Source organism: Pelodiscus sinensis, chromosome 1 (genome assembly GCF_052426305.1).
Source record: "Pelodiscus sinensis isolate ZL-2025 chromosome 1, ASM5242630v1, whole genome shotgun sequence".
Lineage (NCBI taxonomy): Eukaryota > Metazoa > Chordata > Testudines > Trionychidae > Pelodiscus > Pelodiscus sinensis.
This window is the reverse complement of record NC_143052.1, coordinates 346,759,231-346,783,789: the sequence shown is the minus strand read 5'-3', so window position 1 is coordinate 346,783,789 and position 24,559 is coordinate 346,759,231. Positions and strand designations below refer to the sequence as shown.

Below are 24,559 nucleotides of genomic sequence, written 5' to 3'. Positions count from 1 at the left end.
GTCCGCTCTGGAGCTCACAGTTCAAGAAGGATGCCGATAAATTGGAGAGGGGTTCAAAGAAGAGCCATGAGATTGATTCAAGGACTAGAAAACCTGCCTGCTAGTAAGACTCCAAAGAGCTCAGTTGGTTTAGCTGAACCGAGGGAAGGCTGGGTAAGGGATGACTGGATTACTGCCTGCGGGGAGGTACGTGGGGATTAAGTATTTAACAAAGGGCTCTCCAGTCTAGCAGAGAAAGGTCTAACAGGATCCAGTGGCTGGGAACTGAAGCTAGGCACATTCAGAGGGGAATGAAGTGCACGTTTTTAAGGAGGCGTGATCAACGATGAGAACAATTCACCAAGCGCCATGGTGGATTCGCCAGCACTGAATTTTAAAAATCAAGAGCAGGTTTCTTCTCAGAGCCCTGCTGCAGGAATTCATTTGGGCAGGCTTCTGGCCTGCTAATCAGGCGGTCAAGATCAGCAGATCACAGGGGTCCCTTCTGGCCTTGGAATCTGCGTATGCCCCCTAGTTCCAGGGATGGAATGGGTGAGGCTTCCCGGTTATAGTTAACCAGGAGGGGCTGGAGCAGCTGCCCGCACAGCCCCAGAGGGCCCACCAGTGGCAGGGTTTCCTCCGGCCCGCTAGCTAGCGCAGCCCCAGTCCCGTGGTGGGCCTGCCTGGCTCCCCCACTGCAGGTTACTCACTGGCGCCCCGGGAGCTGGCTGCATAGCCTGCAGTGAACCCTCCCGTGCTGCAGAAGGCGGCTTCGGGGTGGCAGGGAGCCAGCTCTGCAATATGAACCTCGTTTAACCTTTATACTGCAGAGCCTGCAGCGTGGGTGACCGCTATGATCTTTAGTGGTTACGCAGACACCTTTTTAACCCCCTTTTTTACATCCCTGCCTAGTGCCAACACATTCAACCCAAGCCCAATCCTTCGCTGGGTGAGCAAGTGACAGCGACAGCTTTGGGGATTGTGAGCCGGGAATCCCCTGGGTTCTATCCCTCCCCATCACACCCAAAGCAATCTGGTGGGTGCCCTCAGTACCACCGAGCAAGCAGGGAGGCGGTGATGTTCCAAAGGACAGGAGCAAAGCGCCGTGGAAAGAAAACTAGGGCAGGCCAGTCCCATGGGAGCAGAGTTATACCCAGCAGAAGGAAAAAAAATCAGACCGGCTGGAGCTCTGGCTGAAGACAAACAGGTGCTGGTGGGCTGACCGGGCAGTGGAGGAGCAGAATCAGCTGCGGCCCAGACCGCAATGCAGCTGACATGGTGCACCGGACCTCTGAACAGGGCGAGTTCTTAGTGCTTGCCCTTATGGTTCTAGTTGACCCCCTCTCTCCCTACGCCCTCTGCTTCCATCCACTTTCCTTCACCCCCTTTGCATGGCCTGGCAGCCCTTTATGTCACGCACACACTACACAAAACCCTGCAGAGCAACACAAGCCAAACTTCAACAGCGCATTGTCAGGTGTAAGTGTTGCCACCTTGCAGCCCAACACCCTCTACAGTGCGCTCTGGGCCCACAAGCCTCAAGCGGAGACTGTATAACCACAAGGCATCCTATTGATGCCGGCGGGGTGCTGCTCAGGCAACGTGGCTGCAGGCGTTAGGTATCTGGGGCAGGGATCGGGTCTGTAAAGCACCATGTGCAATACGGCTCCGGAGCAGCAGCAATAACCACAGGATGGGACTGGAGGCTAAATGATCAGACACTTATCCTGATAAGTGCTCTGCATGAGCTACAAGATATTACCACCCACACTTTCTTGACACAAGAGGCGACAAAGCCCTACAAATTAAGCGAGGGGTATTAGCATTTAAAGGCTGCTGCCTACAGCCAAGGAGCCGGGGGCACTAGTCCCATCAGCAGGACTGCTCGCAGGGTACAAAATAACTTTACAGAAACGTTGCCAGTTGTGGTTGCAAACTGCCCCGTGTAGTGTGGGAAGCAAGCTCAGGGAAGCTGAGAGAAACAGAGACACAGGCCACATGGGAGTGGTCTGAAGGGGAGGTGGGGAGAAACTAAAAAAGGACAAATGGTCACACATGAGACAGAGGTTTACAATTCTTACTGTTTTAAATAACGAAATGTGTACAACACGCTGGGAACACCGAGCATCAGTCTGGAGCGTCCCCTTCCGACAGGGTCACTCATGCACAGGGAGCAGAGTTTAGAGTGGAAACACAGGAAAAAAAGTAACTCAGAGTTCTCATGAACTGTTCTTGTGCGGCTCCGCCCAGTCCCAGACATGCAGGGAGCCATCACTTGCTGCTGATAACAATGTTCTCGGCTTCCAGGGATGCCAAACATGAGCTGTGACCAGGGGAAAATCCCCGCCACCCTCCGTGCCACTGAAGAGATGTCCTTTGTGACTAAACAGTGGCTCTGCTTCCACGCCAGAGACAGGCCAGCCCTGCGTGTCATAGATGTCAATGGTCCCATGGAAGCCTGTGTTAAAAGAATACAAGAAGAACACAGACTATAGAAACAGCCGCCTGTTCAGCTGAGCATAGATCCCTAACTGCCTGCTTTACGTGCACTGCGAGTTCCACTAACACTGAGCTCCTGTTCCCAGACTCCTCTTGTGCAGGGTAAGTGAGACTGAACAGGCTACAGTCCTGGTACCAGGAACCAGGTATTTATCCACAGCTGTAAGGAACACAATGCAGGCTCAGGTGACCTAAGAATTCATTCACCTACATTCGTACCATCCCAGAGGAGACAAAACCTCATGTTCTTAGGACACGGGGTATCCTGAATCGGTATATATGTCCACGGATGGCACTGGGGCACAGATAGCCTTTACCAACAGCTTCCACGCAGTTCCCAGTGTGAATTTGTGTTTTAAGTAGAAGAGGAAACTAGCTCTTTGCACACATCTGGGTAGCAACTATTCACTTAGGGTGTGTCTAGACTACAGGGTTTTGTCGACAAAAGTGGACTTTGTCGACAAAGCTATACCTGCGTATACACTACCGCCGAGTTCTGTCGACATAACATGGACAGAACTCATCAGTTTTGTTGACAGCGGTAAACCTCATTCTATGAGGAATAACGCCTTTTGTCAACAGAGTTGTCGACAGAAGGCGTTATTGCATCTACACTGTCCTTTGCATCTACACTCTCATGTTGACAAAGCGGCTTGCTTTGTCGACAGAACTGGATGTAGTCTAGACGCTTTTTGTCGACAGAAGCTTTGTCGACAGTATCTGTCGACAAAGCCTCTGTCAACAAAAGCCTGTAGTCTAGACATACCCTTATATTGCAGCACAGAATCATAGTATAGGACTGGAATGAAACTCAACCAGTCACCTAGTACCATCCCTTCACTCCAAGCAGGAGTCAGTAACAACTAGACCATCTCCGACAGGCGTTTATCCAACCTGCTCTTTAAAACTTCCAATGATGGAAATTCCTCAGCATCCTTAGGCAATTTATTCCAGTATTTCATAATGGCAACCTAAACTGTCCTCCCTTGTGCCCTATCCTCAGAGATTAAGGAGAACAATTTTTCCCTCTCACCTTCATATAACAATTTTTCCTACTTGAAAACTGTTTACCATTAGAGTTCTGCCCATATACAAAATTTGTATCCGCATCCGTATCTGCAAAAATGAGCTGTGGATATCTGCACTGACAGACGCAGATGCGGATACCCGTGGATATAAATGGATATCTGCAAATTCCAGAAGACTGGAAAAGGGCAAATACAGTGCCTGTCTATGAAAAGAGAAATAAGGACAACCAAGGAAATTACAGACCAGTCAGTTTTATTTCTGTGGCAGGAAAGATAATGGAGCAAATAATGAATCCATTTGAAAACAAATGGAAGATAATAGTCAGCATATACTTGTCAAACCAAACCATGTCAAACCTACCTGAGAGCTTTCTTTGACTTGGTAGCAAGCCTTATGGATAAGGGGGAGGCAGTAGATGTAGCGTATCTACATTTTAGTAAGGCTTTTGATTCAGACTCTCATGACCTCATTAACAAACTAGGGAAATGCAACCTTGATAGCTCTACTATAAGGAGGGTGCATAACTGGCTGGATAACTGTCCCCAAGAATAGACATGAATAGTTCACAATACTGATGGAAGGGCAAAATGAGTAGAGTTCCATAGGGATTAGTTCTGGATCTGGTTCTATTCAATATCTTAATCAACAATATAGATAATGGCATAAAGAATATGCTTATAAAATGTGCTGATGAGGGTTTGCAAGTACTTTGGATGATTATAATTCAAAATGATCTGGACAGACTGGAGAAATGGTCTGAGGTAAACAGGATGAAGTTCAATAAGGACAAATGCCAAGTACTCCGCTTAAGAAGGACGAATCAGTTGCACACACACAGAATGGGAAGTGACTGCCTAGGAAAGAGTACTGAGGGAAGGGATCTAGGGGTCTCAGTGGATCCAAAGATAAATATGAGTCAACAGTGTGACACTGTGGCAGTAAAAGGCAACATCATTTTGGGATATATTAGCAGGAGTGTTGTGAGCAAGACACGGGAAGTCATTCTTCCGGGCTACTCTGCGCTGATTAGGCCTCAAGTGGAGTACAGGTTGGTGCTCTGCCCGGCACCCTCGGGACCTCAGTGGTCTTGAACCACGGAGTTTGCTGGAACAGAGGAGTTCAAGGCTTCCTACCCAGCTGTAGACTCTGCTCCCAGCTGGGGCTGCGCTCCCTGCCTGCCTGCCTCCAACCCCCACACTCTACCACCAGCCCTGGCTGGGGCTGCGTCTCCCACTGCTCCAGCCCTGGACAGGGGCTTGTCCTGCTCCCTCCAGTCCAGGCCAGGGCTGCACCCTCATGGTGCCGGCCCAGACTGCATGCCCAGCTGCCTCCTGCCGCCAGCTCTGGCCAGGGCTGTGTCCCCTCCCTCCATGCCGGCCCCAACCAAGGCTGTGCTTCTGACCACATCAGCCCCACTGCCTCCAGCCAAGGCTGGGGCTATGCTCCTTGCTATCAGCTCTGGCCAGGGCTGCGCTCCCCACCGGCAGCCTAACCCAGGCTGTGCTACTGAACCTGGCCAGCTGGGTCTCTCTGGTCCAGTAATATCCGTGGCCCAGATGCTGCTGGACCAGACACTCCCAGATTTTAGAGGCCAGACTGTACTGTGTCCAGTTCTGGATGCCACAGTTCAGGAAAGACGTGGACAAACTGAAGTCCTGAGAAGAGCAACAAAAATGATTAAAGGTCTAGAAAACATGACCTATGAAAAAAGACTGAAAGAATTGGATTTGTTTAGTCTAGAAAAGGAAAGAGAGAAAATGCTAACAGTTTTCAAGTACCTAATTGTTACAAAGAGGAGGGAGAAAAAAAATTTTCTTCTTAGCCTCTGACAGGACAAAACCAATGGACTTAAATTGCAGCAAGGGAGGTTTAGGTTGGACATTAGGAAAAAGTTCCTAACTGTCAAGGTGGTTAAACACTGGAATAAATTGCCCAGGGAGGTTGTGGAATCTCCATCTCTGGAGATATTTAAGAGGTTAGACAGACATCCGTCAGGGAAGGTCTAAAAATGGTGCTTGGTCCTGCCATGAATGCAGGGAATTGGACTTGAGCTGTTGAGGTCCTTCGCAGCCCTACGATTCTATGAAATTGATTGCTTAATTCTTCTCTGTCGTATATTTCTGGGTACTGAAGTTAAGCCGACTGGTCCGTAATTACCTGCATGGACTGCTGACGGATTCTGCTACAATGCACAGGAGCAATCTGTGATGGGAGACCTCAGATGAGTTCGGAGCATTGACGGAAATGTGGAATAAGAGGCCTTTGCTAGATCGCATAGAGCCTGATGTTCAGTAACTGGAGACCCAACTTGCACTTATGCATTTGCTCAAGCCCTAACCGCATACACGCACACCAGCGCTCAGCATGTGCACAAAAGCAGGAGCAGGCCTCGGGCTGCATCAGAGTCAGGTTCCTACTGCATGTGACTACTTGGAGGAAGCTGCCCCCCACTTCCCACCTTGTCCCAGGCACTGTGCCCAACCCACCCTGCTGTAACTCTACTGAAATCCACGGAGTTATACCAGGGCTGAGTTGGGTCCATCGAGTGTTGTTATTTAGCTCTCAGGGAAATGGAACATGCAGCATCCCAACGGACCAGCAGCCACATAATCTCACTCCATAAGCCACATCCTAAAGCAAGGCATCATGGGTACGCTGATTGCCACGGGACCAGGCTTTCAGTTCAGAAAACCAGAGCTGAAAACACACGGCAAACAATCCCCTCCTCTGGAGTTACCTGAAATGGCGAGGTGCCCGTCCAGAGCAGGCGCCCAGGAGACGCACAGGAACTCCGCGCGTGGGCTGCCTGCAGAAACCTTGCACTTGGCCGATTTCAGAGGCGTTGGGATGTTTCTCAAGTCCGTTAGCATGAGCTGCCCTCCTGACGAGAGTCGGGCCACGGTGGGTGCATTTGCACCACAGCCCAGCAGGACGCCCATGCACCATTGCTCCCCACCGAGTGCTAAAGGAATGGATGCATCACCCAGGGGACTCTGCGGCTGCCGAACATCTGCCAGGCACAGCTGGCCCTTCACGCAGCAGGCCAGCAAAGTATGACAGTCCAGGAATGCCAGGCCGCTGATCTCATCGCTGCTACGAGAGGCTAAAAGAGGAGGAAGAGAAACTCAGACTCTGCAGGCTGCTCAGCTACAGCTGCTAGGCTCAGATACTGCAGGGTAACAAACATACCAAGCGGGGGAGTGAAACTTTACGTGGAAGCAGACTTCAGCCTTCTCCAGGGAAGCTGCTTCAGAAAGAGGAAGGCTCAGCTTTCAGGCAGGACTAGCAGCAGTGAGCTAGAAAACGCCCCAGGTGTCTTATGGGACAGTGGGGGGGGGGGGGGGGGAAGAATGATTTTCGCAGGGGGGAGGGGCCTCTTCAAGAATTTTGATACATGGTCACAGGCTGGTTCCAGGTTCCCTGGAAGGGGTGGGGCTTCAGGTTGGAGCAGCTCGGCTGTGCGTCACCCTCCCCCCAACTCCTGCTCTGTGGAGATGGGGTACAGAGGCTGGAGGACACACTCAGACTTAAACACTTCCCCCCTCCCCCTGCTACTCTGCACAGCTGGCAGGAGAATCCTGGGAGCAGCTGGGCTGCAGGATGGAGCAAGGTGGGGGGCAGCCAAACACACATGGCCAGCTGTAAATCTGCCCTTCTGCTCATCAGCTGGATGGGCTGGAGAGAAATGCTTGGCGGGCCAGATCTCGCTCTTGGGCCTGGATTTTGCCCACCCCTGTGGTACAGTCTCATATTTTAAGGAGAATGTTCTGCTCTCACTGGGTGAAATTAATCCTTGGGCAAAAGACTTGCACAGATGAATCTACTCCAACACAAGGGTTGCTCCATACGCAAATCTCCTCCCCCCACCACACCAAACTGCATACAAGCCCCACTGCTATACTCTCAGCCTTGCTACTAAGAGTTTCGCTAATGAAAGAAAAGCAGCAGCATAGAACCCTAACATGCCAGCTATTTTTGCTATAGACCTGTACTTCCCAATGCCCCCTCAGGACAACCCCTCCCAGCTGCTAACCCTCTGTAAACCAGTCCCAGTGACTGACACCTGGATTCTTACTAGCTGGGTGAATACAAGTGTTGCCCCTCAAGTGTCGGATTTGTTGGGATTGTTCTGATTGCATTTAACAGAGTGACCGTCAACAGAATGGCAGCTGGCCGGGAAATTGCAGAGGGATCACGTTTGGGAGAGCACGACAAGATAAAGCAACTAAAAGGGTTCAGAAGAGCTCATGAGTGGTGTGGAGAGGGCCGATAAAGAAAAGTTATTTATTAGTTCCCTAAATAGAAGAACTAGAGGACACCAAATGAAATTAATGGGGAGTAGGTTTAAAACTAATAAAAGAAAGTTCTTCACACAGCGTGTAGTCAACCTGTGGAACTCCTTGCCAGAGGAGGCTGTGAAGGCTAGGACTATAATAGAGTTTAAAGAGAAGCTAGATAATTTCATGGAGGTTAGGTCCATAAAAGGCTATTAGCCAGGGGATAAAATGGTGTCCTTGGCCTCTGTCTGTCAGAGGCTGGAGAGAGATGGCAGGAGACAAATCGCTTGATCATTGTCTTCGGTCCACCCTCTCTGGGGCACCTGGTGCTGGCCACTGTCGGCAGACAGGATACTGGGCTAGATGGACCTTTGGTCTGACCCAGTACGGCCGTTCTTATGAGCACAATGAACAAACCCTAATTCTGCACTGCTGGGGGAGGAAAGGCACGCATGGGGAGACATTCCCGATGAGCTCCCCACAGGCGAGTAACAAAGCACCACTTGCTAAGTGTGCAGCCTTAAGAGAGATTACGTAGACTCGTCTGCTGAGTAAAGCAGGATCAGTCGGACAGGACTGAGAAACCAGATCCTGGAATGTGGAATTTTTCAGACCCTGGACAGAGTTAGGGTACAATGTACAGAAGGGGCTAAGATTCACCGACTGACAGGGAGATTTACGTTCCTAAACCACTAGAGCCCCAGTGCAGCCACGTTCTAAAGTGCCAACAGGCAGGTCATTCTAAGTGAGTGCTGCACTGGGGGACCACTTATACTGTGTGTGTTCTTACGTCACTGTGCCAACAGAGCTTGACCAACCAAGAGAAGTCGTGTCACTCTGAACAGGGGAATAACGATGCTGAAAAAGGTGGAGGATTTAGGAGGCGGCGGACAGGCACCAGGCTGTGCTCAAAAAAGGGGAGTTTTTCAGTATAATTTCCTAGATCAGGGTTAAGGAGTACAAGTTCACCACCTTATGGTTATAGCTGGATTCATAGCGTTGCAACCCCCAACCTTTCTCCCGGCTAGAGGAGGATGCCAAAGCTATGTCCTGCTGCAACATGGGGTCAACGTATGAAAAAGGCTGAGGCTAAAATGTTGGTAAGTGCCAAAAGGAATCAAGTGCCTACATCTCGTTGGCTTGCACTGGGGTTACGTGGTTTTGAAAACGTTTCCTTGAACCGCACTGGTTTAAAGAGCATGCAGCTTAGCTAGACTAGTATGAAATCTTCCCTCCCATCCCCCTCTTTATAAATGTCAACAAGATGTGGTTTTTCTTTAAATACCTGCTGCGTAGATGGTTTTCTTTGATTCAATCTCTGTCACTTGGAGATTGTTGACTCTTGAGCCATGAAGGACACAAGGGGCTCTGGCGAAGATGGTTGCAATTTTAGCCCAAGGTTTCTTGCTGTCATTTCCCGCAGGGATGGTACTTACGGATTTAATAACATCTATTTAAAGAGACATGCATTGAGCTGTAACAGCACGAGAACCAAGTGACTCACCTTTGTTAAGTGTTTTGTGAAGCTGAATTACAAGTCAACCCACAATTGATATTTTAAATTCTTTTCTAAGGGCAAAAACACTCTTCACGGCAGTAGAGCGGGTCTGATAAAATGGTCTATTTAGACATTTAGGAAACCTAGGATACAAAAGCTTTAAACAAGTCGCTTGTTTTCATTAAACAACAGAATAAATAAAATAATTGAAATAAATATTTAATGTGCTTCTTCCATAGACTTCACAGTGCCAGGATGGGTAGATGTGGTGTCCCTAGCCTCTGTCAGAGGGTGGAAAAGGATAACAGGAGAGGGATCACTTGATGATCCTCTGTTTCTGTTCACTTCCTCTGGGGCATCTGGCATTGGAAGACAGGATACTGGGCTAGATGGACCCTGGTCCCTCCCAGTATGGCCATTCTTATGCTTCACAAAGTGAGGAAACGCCAGGAACCCCCCAACTTTGCAGGGAGGGAAACTGAGGCACAGCGCTGTGATGTGATTTGCTGTATATCAAAGGGTCAGTGCGCAGAGCCCTTGGTCATACTGCTAAAAGCTGCTGCTTAGGCGTCATGCCAGTGAGGTGAATGGGACAACTGTGGGTGCAAGCGCTCACATGGGACCAGAAGATCCCAGCTGTCCTAACTCCCAGTGTAACTGGGCTGGGCTACTGGCCTCAGGACAGCACATGGACTCGTACTTCCGGCAAACATCTCCGAGGCCACCTTCAGGCCAGGCCTTCAGCCACGTGGTGACTGACACTGAGTGAAGATCCCCTGCATGCAGCCAGAGCAATGGGCTCCAGGGCCGGTCAAAGGACCTGAACTGTACAAGCGGAAGCCTCCCTCCAGCGCAGGGCTCAGGTGTGGGCTGAGAACGTTCGCACAGCTGGCAAGCGAAGGCTTCTCCGCATCACAATTCCACTCTGGACACGCAGGCCGAAGTTTCCAGCCACTAGTGATCCTGGGGGCTCAATCTGAGACACCTTAGCGAGCCTGGTTCTCAGAGACGCTGTTCACTTGCCCTTCGGGGGGTGGGGGGGTCTCAGCTTGGGCCCCCATAAGGCCCAGCCATTTTGGACAGTGTAGGTCACAGAGTCTTTTTTTGTGCTCCATCATTCCCGGGCGCTTCAACAAGGGGCGTTAAGACTCTGCCCTCCCCCTGCGCCTTCCAAGTGCTCCACCCCCACAAGGGGATGAATTAACATGACCCTGACACAGGGAAGCTCTAGAACTCTGGAGCAAGCTGTCAATGGTGCCTGATAGATCACCTGGGATGCAGGAGTCAGCAGCAGACTGTCGAGCTACCAGCCCACTCCTGTGGCACAGCTGCCCCACCACGCACTCACCCGTGTCCTCTGCTGCCAGCTGCCAAATCTGCAGGGAACCGTCTGGCGGGCCACTTGTTACCAGCAAGCTGTGAAAAGAAGGAAGCCAGATGCAAGCGCGCCAGGAAGGGGCCTTTGGCCTCGGGACTGGCACATGCCGGTGAGGACAAGCGTGTCTGTTCCCTCCGTTTCCTCCCGCCACACTTGGGGCACTGGCTGAGTTTCTCCCATCCCGCAGCTGGGGCAGGATGGACACACTTGTGGCAACAAGCTATGCTCGTGCTGCCTGTGATGGGGGGGCTCACAGGAGCCTGTTCTTGCCTCCCCTCTCCTCCAGCCCCGGTTGTCACAGCAGCCCCAGGGCGGAGCCACCGCTTTGGTGTGTTTGCAGCACAAAGCAAGACTGAGAACGATGTCAGCAAATGCTAAGGATGGGAGGCTAGCAGAGGGGTGTGCACCTGCGTGGGGGGGGGAACCCACTGAAGAAGTGGGGCGGCTCAGCGGGAAGGAACAGGTACGAGAAGTTGGCTGTTTGCATGGCCCCTAGCGTTCTCCTGGGCAAGGACGCGCTGGACCTAGGGAGGTGAGAGTCCAAGGCAGAGCCGATGGTGCCAGTTGCTTGAGTCCTTGGAGCACCATTGGGACCAGAGAGACACCCTGGGCTGCTCTGCATTTTCATTCCTGCCCTGCTTTAACACCAGCAACGGACTCTCAGCCTAGAACAACGGAGGGGGCAAAGCACTGGAAAACTTCCAGGGAACGATCTGCGGGAGTTGGGGGGGTGGCTGTTTGCAGGAACTTCCCCCCCGCCTGCTAAAAATTCCCCCACCAGGGACAACTGCCCCCATAGAGCTGTCAGTGGTTTCCCACCACAAGGGGGCGCTGCCTCCTCGCTACAGCTGCTCCCTTCCAGAGACTCTCAGCTGCAGGAGGGGAGGAGCCAGCTGCCCCATGCTCCCCGTCCACACCAGCTCGAGCACTTCTGTACTGGGGTGGCAAGGGGAGGAGACCTCTTGGGGGGTGAGAGACCTAAGACCCCCCTCCCGGGCAAGGCCCTGCAGAGAAGCCCCAGAGGGAGGGCCGCAGGAGGAAGAGAAAGGAGCGAACCAGCGGAGTGCACAGCGGCACATCCACACGGGCCCAAGGAGATGCCACAGGCAGGGCTGCCCACAGCAGAGGGCCAAAGGGGCAACTGAGCAGGGGCCCAGCTGACTTAAAAAGGCCCCAGGTAGGGATCTCCCTGCTGCTTTTAAATCGTGGTAGTGGCAGTGCCTGTGCATGGTGCATCAACTGTCCTGCTGACGCCCTTGGTCCAACTGCACTGTGCCCATGTGGTGATACCACGCAGGGCCAGCAGCAGCTTCGTGCGGTACCCAGAGCCGGTAAAAAGGGCCACTGCTCCGCCAGAGACCCAGGTAGCATGGCCGGCTGAGGGAGGCTAGCTCCCAGCCTCACATCTTCCCTCAAGGCCCTCCTCCCACCTGGCCTGGGGCCCGGCATTTCTGGGCCTGTCCCAGGGGGGAAGACAAGAGGGGCAACATCACAGCAGAAGAGAGCAAGGGTGGGGGAGGGGAGGAATAGTAGCCAACTGGGGCAACAGCCAGAGAAAGCAAAAGGGGAATCCGGGATGGCATGAAGTGAGAAGGAAGGAGACAAAGTCCTTTCCACACGGAGAGTTTCTCACACATTCCTGCTCTACTGACTTCCCTTGGCAGGTCTGCATGTTGGAGGGGCTCTCTAGAGCCCTTCACTTTCATTTTGCTGGCCAGCTTCGCTAAAAGCTCACAAGTCTTATTAGGTAGAGGGAGTTTTTACTGACCAAAACAAATGAGGAAGTTACTCACCTTGGTGCAGTAATGACAGTTCTACGAGATGTGTGTCCCCGTGGGTGCTCCACTGTTGGTGTTGGGTCATCCCAGCGCCGCAGATTAGAGTTTTCATGAGCATTAGTCAGCCGGACCGTGCATGCGCTTTGTGCCATTCGCACACTTTTCATGCCTCGCGCAGTCCGGCTCCCGCCAGTTCCTCAAGTCCGCTCCAGTATCTGGAAAATATAAGAAGAGAATCCGAAGCGGGGAGGAGGGCGGGTAGTGGAGCGCCCACGGGGACACACATCTTGAAGAACCGTTGTTACCGCACCAAGGTGAGTAACTTCCTCGTCTTCTTGGAGTGATGTCCCGGTGGGGTGCTCTACTGTTGGTGAACGTATAGCAGTACCCAGTCTAAGTGGTAGGTGGGCCTCGGATTTACGGAGGTCAATAGGACCATGGAGGCCACGATAGTGTTTTCTACTTAAGTCTGCGAGATTGCACAGTGCTTCATAAAAGTGTCATTGGTGGACCATGTAGCCACTCTGCAGATGTCCTTGAGGGGAACCCCATGGAGAAAAGCCGTAGAAGTCGCCACTGCTCTTGTCGAGTGTGCTCTAGGTGTTTGAGGAAGTGGTTTATTCCTTAAAGTATAGCATTGTATAATGCAGGAGACTATGAGTTTGGAAATGCGTTGTGATGACAAAGGGTGCCCCTTAGTACGCTCTATTGTAGAAATGAGTAGACGATCAGATTTCAGGAAAGATGGAGTTCTGTCTATGTAGAATGCAAGAGCTCTGTGTATGCCAAGTAAATGGAATATTGTGTGTCTTGTTGTTGAATGTGGTTTAGGGTAGAACGAAGGGAGTACGATTGGTTCATTTACATGGAAGTCCGAACATACTTTAGCAATGAAGGAAGGATGAGAATGTAGTATTATGTTGTCTCTGTTAAAAATGGTATAAGGTAGAACCACCAGTAAGGCTGCTAGCTCGCTCACTCTGCGGGCAGAAGTGATTGCCAATAGAAAGACTACCTTTAGTGTCATCGACTGTGGACAGGTAGCTAGAGGTTCAAAGGGTGCACGGGTAAGAGTGTCCAGCACCAGTTCCAAATTCCACGATGGTGGTGGTACACTGCGTGGTGGGAATAGGTTGGAAAGACCTTTTATGAATCTCCTTGTGATTGGGTGTGCAAAGATTGACCACCCTTCTACTGGTTGATGAAAGGCAGTGATGGCCGAGCGATGTACTTTTAAAGAGGCAAGAGCTAATCCAGCGTCCTTGAGGGACAATATGTAATCTAAAATTTTATGTAAAGGCGCTATGGCTGGGTCTAAATTCTTATTAGAACACCAGGAAAGGAATCTACACCACTTTTGGAGGTAAGTGGTGTGGGTAGATAGTTTCCTGCTGTGCAAAAGAACCTCTTCTACCTGGTCAGAACCTTGTAGTTCTTCTTGGTAGAACCAACAATGAGCCAAGCTGTTAGGCGCAGGAGATGTGGCTGTGGGTGGAGTAAGGTTCCTCTGTTCTGAGTTAGGAGATCGTGATGGATCGGAAGGTGGTAGGGAGGCTGAGGAGACATCAGAAACAGATAAGGAAACCATAACTGTCGTGCCCAAAATGGTGCTAGGAAAATAACTGTCACTTTGTCTCTGGTGATCTTCTCTAGCACGTTGGGAATGAGTGGAATAGGAGGAAATGCATATAAGAAGGGGCCTTTCCAATTGAGGAGAAAGGTGCCCCCTAGAGATCCTGGTCCGGTGCCAGCTCTGGAACAGTAATGACAACATTTCTTGTTTCTTTAGGAAGCGAATAGGTCTATTTTTGGGAGACCCCACTTTGAAAGATGGATTGGAGGACCCAAGGATGCAGCTCCCCACTCGTGGTCTGGGACAGTGTGTCTACTAAGAGTGTCTGCTGTTATGTGGTTTAATCCTGGTAAGTATGAAGCAACGAGGGTGATTTTGGTTCGTATGCACCAGTTCCATAATCTGACTGTTTCAGTGCATAGAATATTGGATTGGGCACTTCGCTGGCAATTTATATAGTACATTGTTGATATATTGTCAGTCAATACTCTGATATTTTTGTTGTGAATGTGTGAAATGAAATGCTTGCATGCATTGAAAACAGCTCTGAGTTCTAATAAATTGATATGTAAAGTGGTCTCTTGTGCGGTCCATCATCCTTGTATTGACATGGCATTCATGTGGGGCTCCAACAAGGGACGCATTGGTAGTTGGGTGTACAGAAGGTTGGTCTCGAAGAAATGGTACACCTGCTAGAAGACTGCAAGGATCGGTCCACCATACCAGAGATTTTAAGACGGGGAGGGGAGAGGAGGAGAGGGGAAGGGAGGGGAAACCAGTCTGTACACTTGTTGCTTGTGGTGGGCATAAACTGCTGAAGACATCGAAAGTGCAAGCAGACGTAGTCGATCACATAGGTTTTAGAGGCCATGTGACCCATAAGTTGAAGACAGTAAGTATGGGAACTGTGGGGCTGGCGGTAAGATTAGCAACAAGGTCCTGGATTGCTTGAAACTTTTGCCTCAGAAGGTATGCCTTTGCTGATAAAGAATCTAATTGAGCACCTATGAACTCTAGAGTTTGTGTAGGTTGTAGAATTGACTTCTGTGTATTGAGTATGAAGCCCAAAAGTTCAGATGTTTGCTTGGTTATTGCTACCATTCGATGAGTCTCTACTTCCGACGGGCCTTTTACCAATTGTCTAGATAACGAAAGATAATGATAGCCTGTTGTGGCCTACCTTCGCAGACAACAGCCAGCATCTTTGAAAATACTCTGGGTGCAGAAGAAAGGCCGAATGGCAGCACTTGATATTTGTAATGATCTGTTCCCACCATGAAACGCAGGAATCGTCTGTGTGCAGGGTGAATAGTACGTGAGAATAGGCATCCTGCAGGTCAAGGGCTGCAAACTGTCTCTCTTCTTTAACACAGGTATTATTGAAGCTAGGATAACCATTTTGAATCATTTTCAAAGATACCGATTCAATCTGCGGAGGCCTAAGATAGGCCTCCATCCTTTTTGGGGTGAGAAAGTAATGGGAGTAGAACCCCTTGCCTTTGAAGCCTTCAGGGACCATTTCCACTGCTCCGAGGTTGAGCAGTGGCGGCACCTCCTGTTTTAGCAGATCTTTGTGAAAAGGGTCCCTGAAGAGGGCCGGGGAGGGTGGGGAAATGGGATAGCGTACCCTGATATTATTTCGAGGACCCAACGGTCCGATGTGATGGCAGGCAAGCAATGACGGAAAGGCCTCAGACAGTGGTGAAAGGCTGGGGTGGAATATGGTATTTTGCATGAGATGGGGAGATTTTGCAGACCCTTGACCAACAGGTCAAACCTGTTACTTGTTGGCCTGGTTGCTGGTATTATAGGTGCTCTGTGGATGACTCTTCAGGGCGTTGTTTGTTCCTTGAATGATCAAAAGTGCGTTGTTGATCTCTGGAGCACAAGAACACCCGGTGTTTTTTATATGGGATATATCGTTTACGGCGGTATGGAGGAGTATACATCCCAAGTCTACGCAATGTTGTTCTGGATTTCTTGCTGGAATGCAACACATCGTCAGTCTTTTCAGCAAATAGCTTTTGCCTGTCGAAAGGAAGATCTATAACTTTCAATTGTAGCTCACGAGGGACTCCTGCAGATTGTAGCCAGGAGGCTCTCCTCATAACCACTGATGTTGCAATTGCTCTGGCTGCTGTGTCCGCTATATCAAGCGCTATTTGGAGGGCCGTCCTGGAGGAAGCATAACCCTCCTGAACGATGGATTTTAATATGGATCTCTTGGAGTCTGGCAAGTGTTCCATCAGGGAGGTAAGCTTTGTGTAGTTGTCGAAGTTATGATTGGACAGTAACGCTGCGTAGTTGGCTATACGTAAAAGTAAGGTGGAGGAAGAGTAAAGCTTTCTCCCAAACAAGTCCAAACGTTTGTTGTCTTTCTCCACAGTGTTCTTATATTGCGGAAGTTTAGACCTGTAACGGGCAGCGTCAACAACTAATGAATTCGGTCGAGGGTGGAAAAATAAAAAGTCAGCTCCCTCTGGAGGGACAAAGTATCTCTTGTCAGCGCGTTTATTGGTAGGTGGCACTGAAGCTGGAGTCTGCCAGATTTCATCAGCGAGATCCATAATAGCCTCGTCTATGGGTATTGCGATTTTCTCCCGTTGAGAAGACTGAAGATTTTTGAAAAGACGGTGTTGTTTCTCTGGTACTTCGGTTAATGGAATGTCCTGAGATGTAGCCACCCTCTTAAAGAGCTCCTGAAACTGCTTCAGGTCGTCAGGAGGAGAGTAGTCATCAGGTATAACCGCTTCATCAGGGGATGATGATGACTGATCGGTTGATGATACGTCTGGTGAGTGTTCCTCAACTTCGGATAGTTGATCTTCCTCCAGTACCGAGTGGTGAGCCGTAGAAGGAGAGTTGGGAGGTGTGACTGCTATTTGCTGACTATGTGAAGGTTGAGGAAAAACTGAAGGATCATGAGAAGTCGGGTGACTGTGGCAACAAGGATAACCATAATTAGAGCGATGATAGTGATGACGAGTTGAGGCACGTCGAGAATAATATGGGCCATATGTTGGGCTGGGTCGCCTGTGGTGAGACCGCACTGGAGAAACATATCGAGATGAGTGACCGCTCCTGTAGCGCATATGATGATGTACTGGGAGGTGTGGAGAACGTGGTGAACCTCTTGAAGAGGGAGGAGGAGACTGAGCAGCATATCTTGTATAAGGGCACGGTGACAGATGACACCTAGACCTATGGTGTCTGGTTTGGTTACGTGGAGTGTGACTCCTGTTGTTCCTGGTTAACTGAGGGGAATACGGAGAAGGTGGAGCAGAGGATGGTGCCAGCGAGGAAGTCAACGGTTCCGGACTCATTTGCCTCATTGAACCAGATTTATAAGGTGCTTTCTTTGGCACCGGAGGGCTGGATGGGACATATGGTGCCAATAATGCCTGTGCAGATGTATGTGTCGAGGTCGCCCATGCCGAGGTCATCGGCACACATGTGGGCGGTGCTGACATGGAGGATGCCGACCTTGTTGGTACCGTGATGGCTGATGCAGTCGCTGGCGGTGCTGAGCGGCAGGTCGTTGAGACTGTTGACGGCAGGACTGTAGGTCTTTGCCAGGGTTGTGGCTCTGACAGCAACTTATGCTTGGATGTCAGAGGACCAGACGTGCCAGGCTTGTCACCCACGCTTACTCAGGCGGATGGTAGAGAACAGGCTGGTGAAGCTCTTTTTCGAGAAGGAGCCGGCTGAAGAGAAACAGCTTTTCTTTTCTCAGCCCTAAGAGATCACGGAGTGGAGACAAGAATGAGAAAGCTCCGCAGGTTGAAGCGCTTTGTCAAATAGGAACATTTTTAGCCTCATCTCTTTGTCCTTACGTGCCCTACCAGTTGGTTTGCCACAATGGACGGATTGCTGAGGCACTTAATACAATCAGCATGGCCGTCTGATGTGGGCATCGCGTCACGGTATGTAGCGCACTTCTTAAAGCCAGGAGAGCCCGGCATAGCTATTTATATAATTAACGAAGATAAAGAACTTTTTTTTCAAACTGCGAACTATAACTAATAACGCTATAAGAATTCTAACTACAACTAACTATTAAAACTAAAACAAGATTCTGTTGTACTCCTGACAGGGTTTGTTTGAGGAGAGGAGGCTCGCTCAGTTTGCCACCACCGGCGGCAAAGAAGGAACTGGCGGGAGCCACACCGCGCAAGAGATTAAAAGGGCATGAAGCGCGGTCAGGCTGACTACTGCTCCTAAAAACTCCGATCTGCAGTGCAGGGACAACCCAACACCAACGGTGGAGCACCCATGGGGACATCACTCAAAGAAGAACCTACATATCCTTCAAACAGGAGCCAGAAAGTCCCCGTCCACATACCTGGTGTCTGGTACATGCTGTAGGCTGTACACAGGGCGATCGGAAAATCCACCCTGTTCCACCTTGAAATCTCTCTCGGGACACAAACCCTAAAAAGCAGAAGCAGACATGCTATTCTTTAGCACATGCTGGTCAGTTCAACATTTCTTCATTCTTTCTAGGTAACAGGGCAATAGGTCAAGGTCTGGAATGGCTGGCATCCTCAGTTACGGTTAATACTGTAGATTTATGCAGTTGCTTTGGGATCCCTTGGGATGAAAAGAACTCTGAAAAACTGATATCCAGGGAGTGTTTCCTCATCCAGCTCTGGGGAGGAGCCCAACATATAATCATTGCACAGTTTGAGACAAGAGCTGAGGAATATTACAACTGCAAAGGGATCACCACAGCTGGGGTGTGGCCAGACACCCGGGTTTAACATTCTTGCTAAAAAAGACATTGGAGGTTCCAAGGCATTTCTTACTAGCAGACATGACTTTGGATTTACAACTCTCATGCTGGGGCACAGGCCACCCAGAAAGCAAGCACCATTCTCTGCAGCACCAGGGAGGACGGCTATTTAAGTGCTAACCTAGTTTGTTTCCACTGTGCTTGGGAGATCAGCTAAGAGCACAGCACAAGCTGGGACAGGGGCTACCAATCAAGGTTCCCTCTAAGCTGTGCAGCAGCGCAGCTGCTTAATGAGCCCCGCCCAGGGGCTCAGGGCTGTCCTGCACAAAGCTCCCTTGCTGGGGGAGGGGCACTTCTCCCTCAGTTGCAGCAGCCCTTCTCCCAGCTTAGAGGGAACCTTGTTACCAATACAAAAATAATGTTTGGAAGGTTTGTTATAAATGCAGGGAGATGCCAGTGATTTCCCTTCAGAAAAGAAAGGGTGCAAATCTGAGCTCTTGCCGGATCACAAAAGTGTCTGTTTGGGGGGTGAGAATGTGAGTTAGAACTGAATCATAGAATCAGAGAGCTGGAAGAGACCTCAGGATGTCATCCAGTCCAGCCCCCTCCCCAAGGCAGGATCAATCCCAACCGAGCAGAGATGCTCAAATGAAGACTGATAGCAATTTGGCAACATGACTCAGTGTGCAGAGAAGCGTAAGGATGCAGCATGAGCTAAAAAAGCGAAACCTCACATCCCCTCCAAATTACTTGAAAACTACGGAATATCCAGCTGTTAAGAAGGCGATCCTGTCCTAATACTACCTGCCATCACCAGATACAGAAACAGATGTCAAGATGGTTAAAGTAATCTCAAGTTTGAGAGCATCTGGCAAGAAGTCACTGGGGTTCTAAAATCCCCATTTCTTTATTGTTTTGTCTTTATGAACTTGGTAAGCCCTACAGATAAACCATAGAGAAATGGGAACCATAGAGATTTCACGTGGGTGACCTAAATTTCTCAAATTGGGGGTCCTGACCCAAAAGGGAGTTGCAGGGGGATGACAAGGTTATTTTCGGAGGCTCTTGGTATTACCACCCTTATTTCTGTGCTGCCTTCAGAGCTGGACAGCTGGAGAGTATAGGTTGTGATGTTGGCCGGGTGCCCAGTTCTGAAGGCAGTGCCCCACCAGCATCGAAGAAGGGTGGCAATACCATACTCATGTTGCCCTTACCTCTGTGCTGCTGCTTTCAGCGCTGGATGGCCAGAGAGTGGTGACTGCTGATTAAAGGTCCAACTCTGCAGGCAGTAGCACAGAATGAAGAGTGGTAACACCATACCGTGCTATCTTTACTTCTGTGCTGCTGCTGGCAGTAGCTCTGCCTTCAGTCCTAAGATCCCAGACAGCAGCTGCTGCTCTCCAGCTGCCTGGCTCTGAAGGCAATACTGCTGCCGCCAATGATACAGACATACTGGTAGAAATACCACAACCCTCATACAATAACCTGGTGACCCCCACACAACTCTTTTTTGGGTCAGGGCTCCATCAACTACATCACCATAAAATTTCAGATTTAAATAGCTGAAATCTTGAAATTTACCATTTTTAAAATCGTATGACTATGAAATTGCCAAAATGGACTATGAATTTAGTAGGACCCTATTCATCTGTACGGTTCTTTGATTTTTTTCCCCGTCTGTTCCATAGCTAACTGCTAACTGTAAATCAATTAAGGTGGTGGGGTATGACTGGTTAAAGAATTATCTTACAATATGCTCAGATTGGCTACAGAATCATGTAGTAACATTTTAGTGAAATGACTGGTTAAGGTATAGGTAAGCAGGACTCAAGTGTCACTATATAAATGGGGATCCAAAAAGGAGACCTGCAGAAAGAACAGACGAATAAGGAGGAAAGACCTAGAACAGTGGTCCCCAACGTGGTGCCCGCAGGTGTCATGGCGCCCGCCGGGACATTTCTGTGCACCCACCGAGTGATCGGGGCCGGTCCCGCCCCAGGGCGCGCGGCACAGGGGTGGCGCCAGCTCCGGTTACACAGCACATGGTCAGCCCCGCCCCTGGGCACGCGGCGTATGGGCGGCCCCGCCCCTGGGTGCATGGCACAGGAGCGGCGCTGGCCCCGGGCACGTGGCGTATGGGCAGCCTCACCCCTGGGCGTGTGGCACAGGAGTGGCACGGCTGCAGGAGTGTGGCGCCAGCACCGGGCACGTGGCGTATGGGTGGCCCCGTCCCCGGGAGCCCAGCCCATAAGTGGCCCTGCCCCTGGGCGCCCAGCAGCCCCAAAAGGTTGGGGACCACTGACCTAGAAGATCTCACCTCTAAGACACAGCCTAAGATCAGGGCTGCTAAGAATCCTCTGCATGCCCAGAATGTGCAGTAATGAGAATCCAGATGAGACTGATCTTGTCTGGCCAGCAGGGAAAGTCTGCCGGCATGATCAGGGTTGGGGAGCATGGCACTGTATGCTTAGTATGTATGTTCTGTTTGGGAATTGCTAATAAAGAGAGGATAAGGATATTACTGCGTAAAGCTCTTTCAGCAGTAAAAGGTCACGCAAGCATGAAAAGAGTACACCCTGAGCCCTAGGAACTGGGAAAGGCTGGAGAGGGTTCCTAAATCAAGTGGATTACACTTCGAATCCTGGGAACTTAGTAAAGGCGGATGTCCTAGGGTGTCTAATATAATTTGGGTGGGTAACAGTACTGGACACACTCAAAGTGTGGGGTGTAGTCCCTAATCTGTCACTTGCCTGGAAGATAATGAATCCGATGTCTGATGTAGAGTGTTTTGAGATCTACAGAGTAAAGTGCTTAGAAGAGAGAGAAATTCTTATTCTGCATGAGGTTCTGCATGCAGGGAGTCTGCAGGACTGGGCACTTAGAGGTATTCTGTTCACCAAGCCACTTCTTTCTCCTCATTCAGATCCCTCCTTTCCTCCCATCCCTATGACAAGTTAGTCTGCGCTCAACTCCCCTCCTCAAACTATACTCACACTGAAACATGAAGGCACATCCATGCCTTCACTGACTGATCTCAATATAGTTCTTGGTCTACCTTTTGTATCTAACCAGGTCACATCTACCTGCAGCCTGAAAGTTCTCCAGCAGGTGGACCCTGGTTTTTTTGCCAGTTTCTGTAGAACACCTGCTGGCTGCACACATTTGGGGGCAGTAACGAAAGTGAAACAAATATCCCACTGAGCCACCATTACCTGCTTCTCTTTCACACACAGTTTTTGAGGTAACAAGAGCTGGAGAATTTCATTTCTTCTGGCATTTTCATATCCTGCGACACAGACACCTAGAGTTACAAAATAAACCATGAGATGAGTGCAGGACGAGTCCTCTCCTCCGCTGGGAATGATCCTCTAACAGGGAATTTAAGTATCAGGGTTGTCAGCTGTACTGTGGGAAATCTGTCTCAAACCATGATGTGCTGCCACGGGATCAATTTACCCCTCTCCTCCACATCAGCAGGAGATTCACCTTTCTAACCCGTTTTCCCCTTCACCTGGTGTTTCCTTCTCCAAAAAAATTCTGTCTCATTTTAGGCTCCATAAGGTCACACCACTATCTCAGCTACCAGCACAAAGTATCTGCCAACTAAATTCACTAGGTGTGTCCCCCATTAGTGTCTCTCAGCTAATCCTGCCGGACGAAGTGCTACATGAATGAGCACAGGCGGTGAAACCTGACAGCAATGTAGGAGAAACACCATCATGCAGCAGCATCTCCAATCCCTCACAGCAGCTAAGGACTGAACTTGTATTTAGCAATCTGTATGTAAAGTAGAATGAGTTTAACAAAGAGGCCACTGAGGCCTAATCTACACTACCACAGGCCATCGATCTAAATTACACAATTTGAGCTACATAAATAATGTAGCTGACATTGATGTACTTAGATCTTCTTACCATGGTATCGTCACAGCGATAAATTGGCAGCTGACGCTCTCCTGTCATCTCCACCTACGCTTGTAATTCTGGTGGAGTACTGGAATTGACAGAATAATGCTCAGCAGTCAATTTATCACAGAGATCTCAAAGTCCCGGCCTGCAGTCCTTTTGCATCCTAAGAATCTCCCCAATCCGGCCCGTGGAAATTTTAAAAAAAGTTTTTCCATCCAGCCAGCACGGCTCCATGTGGGCTGGTGGCGAGAAGCAGCCAGGTAGCAGGTGGGGGACTCACCAGAGATTATAGCAGCATCCAGGCCCCCAGTACCTTCATACTCCCAGCCAGAGAGCGCAAACTAAAAAGTCTATTTTGCAAGAGCATTCTCAGTCTTAGTGGGTACATAATTCTGAACTCTCCTTCCACCATGACTGACAGCATTTACACTGCTTTAGGAAGATCCATGTGTGACAGGTCAGAAACACAGCTATCATTGCTGACATGACTACACACCCAACTATCCTCATATCCTACAGGCTCTTTTTTGTTAACAGGCAATTTACCCCTCTTAGAGGCTGTCCTATTACACAGAAAGAGGTCACATTGGCCCTCCTGCCGCAGGTTACATTCTGCTCCAAAGGAGACTTCGCTGCAGCCCTTGCTGGCCTCGCTTCCCTGGTGACAGCTTTGCTGTGTCAGTGAAGCCTCCCTGCTCCTGGGAAGGTTTTATAATGGAGATTGCCTATCTCCTAGAACTGGAAGGGACCTTGAAAGGTCATCGAGTCCAGTCCCCTGCCTTCACAGCAGGACCAAGTACCATCCCCGACAAATTTTTGCCCCAAATCCCTAAATGGCCTCCGCAAGGATTGAACTCACAACCCTGGCTTTAGCAGGCCAATGCTCAAACCACTGAGCTACCCTCATATGCTTCAGCTCTTTCCAGCCTCACTCCCAGGGAGCCAGCTTCACTGCGGATGCTGCAGTGGCTTTACACAGCGGCTTTACACTGCAGACCCCACAGGCCATGGAACTGCATGGTTACGTTTTTAATGAGTTTTTACATCCCTACGATGAACACAGCGGCTCCTAACTCTGCCCAGCAAACACGAGCGAAAGGACTCACTTTTCTCTCCTAGCCACTCAATGACTCTCGTGGGCTCTTGCAGCTCGAACACATGCAAATCCTGGTAGCTGGAAGCGGTGAAAACAGCATCAGAAGAGGAGCAAGGGAACAGTTTGCAGCCTGGGGGCGCTGAAAGCCACGGAACCAAACCTGTGAACCCTGCGCCTCACGGAACCGCTGCCAGCCGAGGGCGCAACCCCCCCCCCCCCCCGGACCCCGCATCACAACAGCCCTGCCCGGGGCAAGCCCTCCCGCGTGAGAGGCGCCCACCCCACAGCGCCGGGCCCGTCCCCGCGCTCGGTGCCGCGCGCTGGCAGCAGGGTCACGAGCCCCCTGTGCGCCGGGGGAAACTGAGGCACGGAGCGAGGCAGCGACTCGAAGCCCCCCAGGCAGGTGCCTGCGCGGCTGGGGGCGGGGCCGGCCGGGCTCTCGCGGGGGGGGGAGGGGCTCTCACAGCCGCAGGGATTCCAGCAGCCAGTCGTCCTCACACTCCGCCATTACGACGTCAGCGCGCCACGACCAAGGCGGTCACATGACCTCCTCCCACATGACGTGACGGAGCGCGACCGCCCTTCCGGCTGCCAGGACTCCTCCCCCAGTGACGCTGCTCCTCCCCCTCCCCTTCCGCGCGGCGCTTGCTGAGCAGCCTCTAGCTCGGCCGCCTGGCGCTGCACGCGCTTCCGTCTGTTTCTGCGCATGCGTGTCTGCCGCTCTTGCGCCTCACTCTGTGTGGCGGGAATCTCCTGGGCACGCGGGAGCGGGCGGGGCTGCGAGGTGGGTGTGCGGGAGGGCAGCTCCTAGC

The 24,559-nt window shown here is 50.6% G+C and overlaps 2 protein-coding genes across 5 annotated transcripts; both read right to left on the bottom strand.

Moving 5' to 3' along the window:
* Positions 1-2,046: 2,046 nt before the first annotated feature.
* WDR73 (WD repeat domain 73) lies at positions 2,047-24,359 on the bottom strand. Of its 4 annotated transcripts, none has more exons than XM_075919613.2 (8): positions 24,212-24,359; positions 23,758-23,825; positions 21,956-22,044; positions 18,354-18,442; positions 10,553-10,698; positions 9,070-9,234; positions 6,245-6,610; positions 2,047-2,437 (listed from the first exon to the last, which is right to left on the bottom strand). In XM_075919613.2, exons 1-8 carry the CDS (start codon positions 24,253-24,255, stop codon positions 2,199-2,201), a joined length of 1,206 nt encoding a protein of 401 aa, XP_075775728.2. In that variant the 5' UTR covers positions 24,256-24,359; the 3' UTR covers positions 2,047-2,198. The 4 variants fall into 4 exon arrangements, with proteins under 4 accessions (XP_075775728.2, XP_075775729.2, XP_075775730.2 ...); XM_075919614.2 differs by having other exon boundaries at positions 10,631-10,698; positions 24,212-24,356; XM_075919615.2 differs by lacking the exon at positions 23,758-23,825 and adding an exon at positions 12,454-12,653 and having other exon boundaries at positions 24,212-24,356.
* On the bottom strand, positions 15,817-17,652 carry LOC149525997 (uncharacterized). Its single transcript, XM_089775799.1, has one exon. It carries the CDS (start codon positions 17,479-17,481, stop codon positions 15,817-15,819), a length of 1,665 nt encoding a protein of 554 aa, XP_089631925.1. The 5' UTR covers positions 17,482-17,652.
* Positions 24,360-24,559: the final 200 nt, after the last annotated feature.

Bases quoted from the DNA above. Each gene is read 5' to 3' on its own strand.
- LOC149525997 (XM_089775799.1), bottom strand. From the start codon at position 17,481: ATGTCAGCACCGCCCACATGTGTGCCGATGACCTCGGCATGGGCGACC.
- WDR73 (XM_075919613.2), bottom strand. From the start codon at position 24,255: ATGGCGGAGTGTGAGGACGACTGGCTGCTGGAATCCCTGCGGCT. The intron at 22,045-23,757 runs GTGAGTCCTTTC...TTGTAACTCTAG, and splicing joins TGAGTGGCTAGGAGAGAAAA to GTGTCTGTGTCGCAGGATAT. The intron at 10,699-18,353 runs GTATGTGGACGG...TTCTTTTCACAG, and splicing joins CAGCATGTACCAGACACCAG to CTTGCTGGTAACAAGTGGCC.